Genomic DNA, 7,681 nt, shown 5'->3' on the forward strand with positions numbered 1-7,681 from the left:
ATCCCACAGACACAGTATGGGCAGTGATAAATGGCGCGCTGTCGTTTGGCGACAGGTTCCGAGGGCGACCATGGGGAATTGGTTTCTCCCTCAATCTCCTCCAGATTGTGACAGTATTTCAGGGAATTGCCCAGAATGTAATTAGGAATATTCGAGCTTCTGCACCAGATGTTTAAGAGCCTCGTCCTGCGCATTCTCATCAGTGTAATATCTGCTGCACGCCGATCAATGCAGCGTGCCACAGCGGCACATATGCCCATACGGGCAATGCGGTGCCAACAGCGTCCTACTGTGTGCCATAATGACTGGCCTCTAAGGAGATCTCAGTTCATGCAGGAATGCACACACTGAATTGGATGCATTTCTACGCAAGAGGTTCTGCAGCATCTTGGGTGGTGAAGCAGTGTTACACCATAATTACTAAAAAAAAAATTCTTAACCCCCCCCCCCCCCCCCCACTCATATCCAAAAACCCCAGACTCACGGCAGCCCTCCTCATCACTGTTATCGGAGCAATCATCATCCTCATCACATCTCCACAGGCTGGGGATGCAGCGCTGGTTCGAGCATTGGAACTGGTTCTCCTCACAATCGGAGGGAGGCAGCGCTGGGGGAAAAAGCCAGAGGGTGAGTGGGGTACAGGCTGGGGGGGGGGGGGGGTGAATGGAGGATGTGCCAACTTGTGATGGAAAGAAAGTACATGATGGGGGTGATGAGGATGATGATGATGATGATGATGAGAAAACGTGGGGTGGTCACATACCCAGTACAGACTGGGCAGTCAGGCTCGGGGCAACGATTTGATGCAAGTGGCAAACGATGGGCACAAGCCGAGGAATATGTGTCAACTGACCAACGCCGGGCACAAGTCTGCATAAGACGATGCAAAAACTATTTTGCCTTTTTTATTGCTATATATCGCACCATTTATAAGTTGGTCGCAATTATTAATTTAAAATAAAGGGAAAATTATTTTTTTTTTTTAAATTATATATTTATTTTCTGGAGATAAGTTGCACCGCGTTTTATCAAACATCTCGCGCCACTTTCATCAATCTGACGCCAATAACGGAAACGCAGAACGGACTACACATAACGATACATCCCTCCTATAGACATTCCGGTCACTACTATGGGAGGACGATGGGGTCAGAGAGGAGCCGAAAAAGGTGCAAGCGTCAGCGATGGTGGGGAAGGGGTTAAAAATCAATCTATATCGCCATATTGTGCCACTCATAGGTACCAGGTACAACATTGCACCATATGGCGGCATTAATGGGATCCGGAGGGCAGTCACTGGCACAAGCTTGGCCCATTGTGGTGCCACCTATTCCATTTCGCAGCCACCTATTCCATAGGAGTCAGTGCAGATGGAGCCTTCCCATAGAGATGTATGGAGATGAGGAGAAGTCGCACTGCTGGAATCGCAGGAGAAGTCGCATCATATGACCTGAGCTGTGTGGGGAGAGGGTGCAGGGAGATGCGCGCAGACAGAGAAGGGTTAGTGCCTGACAGGCAGCCACTGGTGATAATGGTGGAGATGGGGGGTGTCGGAGTGAGAAGCGGCTGCTGATGGAGCCCGGCCTGGACGTGATGGAGGAGGAGACACCGCACGGTGAACATGACAATGACAAGTGACCCCGTCCCCCTCCCGCGGCCTTACCTCTAGCAGTGCGGCTCCCCAGCACCAGCAACAGTAGCAGACCCGGGAGGGCCCCGCCGCTGCAGCCGCTCCTCATGGTGCCTCCGCCGGGTCCCGGAGCGCATGGAGCCGGCAGCCTGAGCACTGACGGCCAAGGCTCCGCCCAATGGGGGTGTGTCCTATGGGGGCGGGGACTCCAGGAACCTGCGAGCGGTTACACGTATAGAGTGGGCGGCGCTACGTCGGTGCACAATCAGAAAAGGGGGCGTGGCCGCTGTCAACCTGCTCAGTGTGCCACGCCCCTCCGAGGGCGGGGAAAAGGGAGGAAATGCAAAAAAATCCCGTAGGATTAACTCTTTAGCATCCGAGATATAATTTTTTTTTTTTTTTTTGCACGGACTAAAAGTCTCAGCAGTCGGAGAGGAGAGCTCGGAAAAATCGTGAAGAAAGCAGCACATGTAAAATGTCAGAAAACTGCAGTGTTGAGTGCATCAGTCAGGAACATTGCGGGACTGTAACAGGTGTTCCCATTAGAAATTCTTTTGGATCTTCATTAAATATTTTGCAAACATTCAAGGGGAATTTTTTTTTCTAAGGCTGTGTGCACACGCTGCGGATTAGGTGCGGATTCATCCGCAGGTCAAAATACCTGCGGTTTTACCTGCGGATTGCTCTGCGGTTTTACCCTGCGGTTTTTCATCTCCTCAATGGAGGAGATGGCAAACCGCAGGAGAATCCGCAGAAAGAATTGACATGTCAATTCTTTCTGCGGATTGAAAACCGCAGATAATCCGCGCGGAAAATTCCGCACCGTCTGCACTGCGGTTTTTGATTCCCATAGGGGATCATGGTACTGTACACCGCAGCAAAATCCGCACCGTGTGCACACAGCCTTAGTGTGCAGCAGCTTATACCTGCAACATGACAGAGAGCTTGGCCGAGCCAAATATTAGACATAGGAGCAGCGTCGGACTGGGGTGCCAAGGGCCCAGCAGTAACACTGACTGTGGGGGCCCACTTCTCACCTGCATACAAATATTACACGACCCTCCTTCACAAATGTACCTACATCTCTAAATAATAATAATAAGATAGGTAGTTTAGTTATTGAATGCGGAGATGCGGCTTTTTCTGTACAGGGTAAATCAAGTGAATTATGACAAGTGCTGCCCATACAGTGGAGCTGGGGGCCCAGATCCGCACAGGGGCCCACCGGGGATTCCCCCGTTACCCTGTGGGGCACTCCGAGCCTGCAGCGTAGGAGCATTATTAGTCATAGGAACCCATTATTAGTCATAGGAACCCATTATTAGTCGGTAGCAGTGTCGGACTGGGGTGCCAAGGGCCCACCAGTAACACTGACTGTAGGGGACCACCTGCATACAAATATTACACTACCCTCGTTCACAAATTTACCTATGTCTCTATATAATAATAAACTGGGTAGTTTGAGTAATGAAAGACAACATGTTGCCTTTTTTTATACAAAATCAATTGAATTATGCCAGGCACTACTCATACAGTGGGGTTGGGGCCCAGATCTGCACAGGGGCCCACCGGGGGATTCCCCTGTTACCCTATGGGCCAGTCCGAGCCTGGTCGGTAGGGCTCCATTAATAGTGGTAGGGACCCATTCTTAGTTGTAGTGGACTATTATTATTCATAGGGGCCCACTATGATTCAAGTAGTGAGCCATTATTAGTCACAGGGGTCCATTTTTAGTCAGCAAGGGCCCATTATTAGTTACAGGGTCCCATTATTGGTTGGTTGTGGCCCATGATTAGTCATTGGGGTCCATTATTAGTTGCAGGGGTTTATTATTAGTCGTCGGGCACAGTATTAGTCATAGGGGCCTATTATTAGTCATCAGGCCATTTATTAGCTATAGGGGCTAATTATTATTCATTGAACCCATTATTAGTCATAGGGGCCCATTATTAGATGTAGGGTCGGGCACGATTGGGGCCCATCATGCAAATGATCGGGTGTTAGGGCTAGCGGAACGCACCAAGTAATAAGAGATGGTATCAAGGTGCGTTCGCAGGCCGGGGTCCACTGTGCAGAGATGTAATCTGCTGCTCGGTAATGGCGGAGACTAAATAGCACTGTACTAACTGAACACAGGCGGGTTAGCTTCACCCAATGTGTACAGAGGTGGACTATTACTGCACAGAGCCGCGGGAAATAAACGCCGGAGCAGGGCCAGGGTCAGGCGGCCCAGCGCCAGCCCAGGGCAGTATTTTTTTATCAACAGAGAGAGTCACTCACTCACATCATCATGGGCCCGCCACCAGCGCCAGGCAGCCCGGCCCCAGCCCCAGGGCGACTCCGACTCGCCCAGTCCAGACGCCCGCCACCCACGCCAAGCGGTGCCGCTGCCTCATTACAAATGGCCGCGGCCGCCAGGTTTCCTCTGCTCCTGCTGCGGTCCGGGGGCGGGGCCTTGTCAGCGTCACCACGTCGCGTCACGTGTTTAACCCCCGCTGCCTGCCGCCTTGCCAGAAAATTTAAAGGGCCGGCGGCAGGAAAAAAAGAGGCCGATCCGCCGCCGCCGCCAGCGGCCCATCACCTTTTGAAAATGGCGGCCCAGCGGGAAAATGCCCGGTTGGGTAAATGGCCAATCCGGGCCTGCGCCGGAGCCTGTTAACGCTCACAGAGCTCGGCAAGGTGAACGCTAGTGTATAGTCACAGGACTCTACCCCAAGGACCCAGGATTAGAGTCCCTCTAGACCACTAGCGCTCAGGGCCGCAACTGCAGAGCAAACTAGAGATAACAGAAATGTAGTGCACCACGTGCATACTACACCGGTCGGATGGCCGCCACTAACCACCCGGACTGGGGAGGAAAGCGCTAGACTTGCGCACAGTGCCGCACTGGGGATGCAACCGCTTAATGCGGTACTGAGGTGCTGTCACGTGCCCCGTCCTGAGTGACACGGCCAGCAGGCCGGTAACTAATACAACAGGACGCGGCACGTGTAATTGTCCTATGTGACGCGGCCCGCAGGCCGGTAACTAATACAATAAGACAAAGGGGATAGGGAAAACCTGGGTAACAATAACAATGGTGGCCCTGCGATAGGTAACGAGGAAGTGGAGACCTCCTGCACTCCCCTGAGTCAGTGTCTCTACACTCCTAACGTACCCTAGGCCGGTTCCACACCGGGCGCCGATCAGGAACCTAAAAACCCTGACTCGCCCTGCACCTAAACCCTCACTAGGGAATTGGTCGGGGCGGAAACTAATCCCACCACTGCACTAAACACACATAAGGAAAAGTGACAAAACAGGGGAACACCACTTAGCTTTGCTCTGTTGCTTACACTCCCAGCAACAGAGCCCACCACCTGCGTGCATCTTTTCCTCCACCGAGTCCAACATCTGGGTGCACTGTCCAGCAACGGAGTCCAGCACCGGAGTGCAGCTGTCCAGCAACGGGGTTCAGCACCTGAGTGCAGCTTCAGCAAAAGAGTCCAGCAACTGAGTGTAGCTCTACACCATAGCTGCCACTCCACCAAGCTTTGCAAGAATTCTTCACTGACACCATAGCTGTCACTCCACCATGCTTTCCACGAACTCCTCGCTGACACCATAGCTGCCACTTCAGGACTCTGACTGAGTTGTCCTGGACTCTTCTCAGCACCATAGGGCAGCCTTGGAGCAAACAGAGTCCACACCTGCGTGCAGCTGTCCAGAAACAGAGTCCAGCAAATGAGTCCAGCTTTTCTGCCAAAGAGTCCAACATTTTGAGTCCAGTTTCCGCAACCGAGTCCAGCATCCTGAGTGCAGCTCTACACCATAGCTGCCACTCCACCAAGCAATGTCAGCCCTCCTTGCAGACACCATAGCTGACACTCCACCAATCCATCCCAGCCCTCCTTGCAGACACCATAGCTGCTACTCCAGCACTCTGACTGGGCTGCCCGTGACTCTCCTTCAGCTCCATTCTTTACCCAGGCTTGCTTGCAAATGAGGAACTTTCACCAACCGTGATTGACACACCTGACACTCTTTTATAGAGCAATCACAGCTGTTACATAATCACGTGCACAAACTAAGGTAACCAGAGTGCAATGACCCTAATGGCCACCGGGGGGAAAACTACAACTGAACCACCACAGTGCAATGACCCTAATGGCCACCAGGGGCCAAACCACCTTTGGCACAAAGCCAAAGGAAAAAAAAAGGTTACTTTGTGCATTTAATCTGTCAGATCCCACCTGGATCATGACAGGTGCCCAGAGCAGGATGGCACCGCATGGTGCTGAGTGAGGTGCTGTGAGACGGTAGCACAGTGGCACAAGATGGAGCCACTAGTAGGCGCTGACTCTAAACCCTACAAACACGCGTATCCAAGGGAGGGGAGTTATAATGAGTCAGTCACCAGATTCACGCATCTATCATCACACACATAGCAGTAAGAGTCTATACTAGCGCATGGCCGAGCTTTTATAGGGGCTTCCTTCCGGGACCTTCCCAGTGGTCCAATCGGAGCAGCAACAGGACCTGCGCATGTGACCTCCGACCTCCAATGAGAGGTCGTCCCACGGGCATGCTCAGTAGGGAAAAGACAGGACTTAGTCCCAGGAGCACCTGCTCACTGCTGACTCAAGCATGGTGTTAAGGAAGAGCCTGAAGGAGCAACAAGACACTTAGCATTAGTCTGGGCAAGATGCCTGGACCGACGTCTCTGTTGAGCAGGACACTCTGTGGCTGCAGAAGAATGGGAGACCACAGAGGACATGGCTTGAGATTCCCCCTGTGCAGTGGGGGAAACTTGATGCCTAGCATCAGGCCTAAGGGTGGCTCAGTAATGACTGTCAGCTTTTTCCTCCAGCATACCCATGCACAGCTGCTTCATTTGAGCTTGCATTCACTGTTAACATTTACAAGAGAGTAAGAATATTATTCCTGAGACCAAAAGTGGATCTGTATGAACATTTGGATATGGCTTTACAGAGGCACATCTTAGGGTGTCTGAGCTTGAGGCAAGCCAAATATTTTGGGTCCCCCTAACCCATGGAACGTAAATGCCAAGTCTCTTCCAACCTAAATGTTTGGCTCCAATAAAATCTTTACTCACCATTACTACAGTCGCCCATACAACAGGAGGCAGATGGCCACTCAGCAGAATAGTGGAATAATGGGGTTTCTGCTATTTTTATATTGAATCGTTGGGGTCCGACATCAATATCAACGTAGCAGACAACCCCTTTAATCCTTCTGTGGATTTAGATGATGTGAGCAATCACATGGAACCTGGTCATAGCCGTGAGTCATGGTGGCTTTGAGCTCTTCCTTACTCAGCTGCTCAGTAAGGCCTCGTTCAGACGTCAGTGATTTTTCGCTTACGCAAAACGAGTATCATCAGTGTTGGATCAGTGAATCCATTTTTTTTCTCAGATGAAAAAAAATAATGTTGGAGCCGGTTTCTGTACCTTCTCCTACCAAAAAGTCCTTGATAAACATACCGCACATAGATGGCATTCGAGTGCTGTCCGATTTTTTCATGGCGAGTTCAATTAGAGACTCCAATCAAAATCGGACAAGTCTCTGCAATTTTGTACAGACCACTCGGTCCGCAAAAATACACAGGCATGTGAACAGCGCCATAGACTATCAGTAAAGACACGGATAAAACTTGTGCTAAAAAAACTGATGTCGGAATGAGCCCTTACTGTCAAAGTTTTTTGAATTTCTGATTTTTCGCAATTACTTTATCTCGAGACTCGGTTTCCGAAATGAGACAATTCTAAGGCTGTGTGCACACGCTGCGGATTCTGCTGCGGTTCCGCAGCGGTTTTGGCCGCTGCGGGTCCGCAGCAGTTTTTGCTGCGGTGTACAGTACCATTATTCCCTATGGGAATAAAAAACTGCAGTGCAGACGGTGCAGATTTTTCCGCGCGTTTTTTCTGCGGTTTTGAAACTGCAGAAAGAATTGACATGTCAATTCTTTCTGCAGATTCCGCTGCGGTTTGCCGTCTCCTCCATTGAGGAGATGAAAAACCGCAGGGCAAAACCGCAGAGCAATCCGCAAGT

The 7,681-nt window shown here is 51.0% G+C and overlaps 1 protein-coding gene across 2 annotated transcripts in view; it reads right to left on the minus strand.

Annotated features, from left to right (window-relative positions):
- LRP8 (LDL receptor related protein 8) overlaps window positions 1-1,845 on the minus strand; it is a 192,342-nt gene extending 190,497 nt beyond the window's left edge. Inside the window, exons 1-2 of one of the 2 annotated variants that reach the window (XM_073563707.1) lie at window positions 1,664-1,845; window positions 485-607 (exon numbers count right to left, since the gene is read on the minus strand). In XM_073563707.1, coding sequence (XP_073419808.1) covers window positions 485-607; window positions 1,664-1,739 — 199 coding nt within the window. In that variant the 5' untranslated portion in view covers window positions 1,740-1,845. The remainder of the gene's footprint in view (window positions 1-484; window positions 608-1,663) is intronic. The other variant, XM_073563708.1, reaches the window with a different exon arrangement.
- Window positions 1,846-7,681: the final 5,836 nt, after the last annotated feature.

Source organism: Dendrobates tinctorius, unplaced genomic scaffold (genome assembly GCF_039654945.1).
Source record: "Dendrobates tinctorius isolate UK_male_01 unplaced genomic scaffold, ASM3965494v1 ptg000396l, whole genome shotgun sequence".
NCBI classification, from domain to species: Eukaryota; Metazoa; Chordata; class Amphibia; order Anura; family Dendrobatidae; genus Dendrobates; species Dendrobates tinctorius.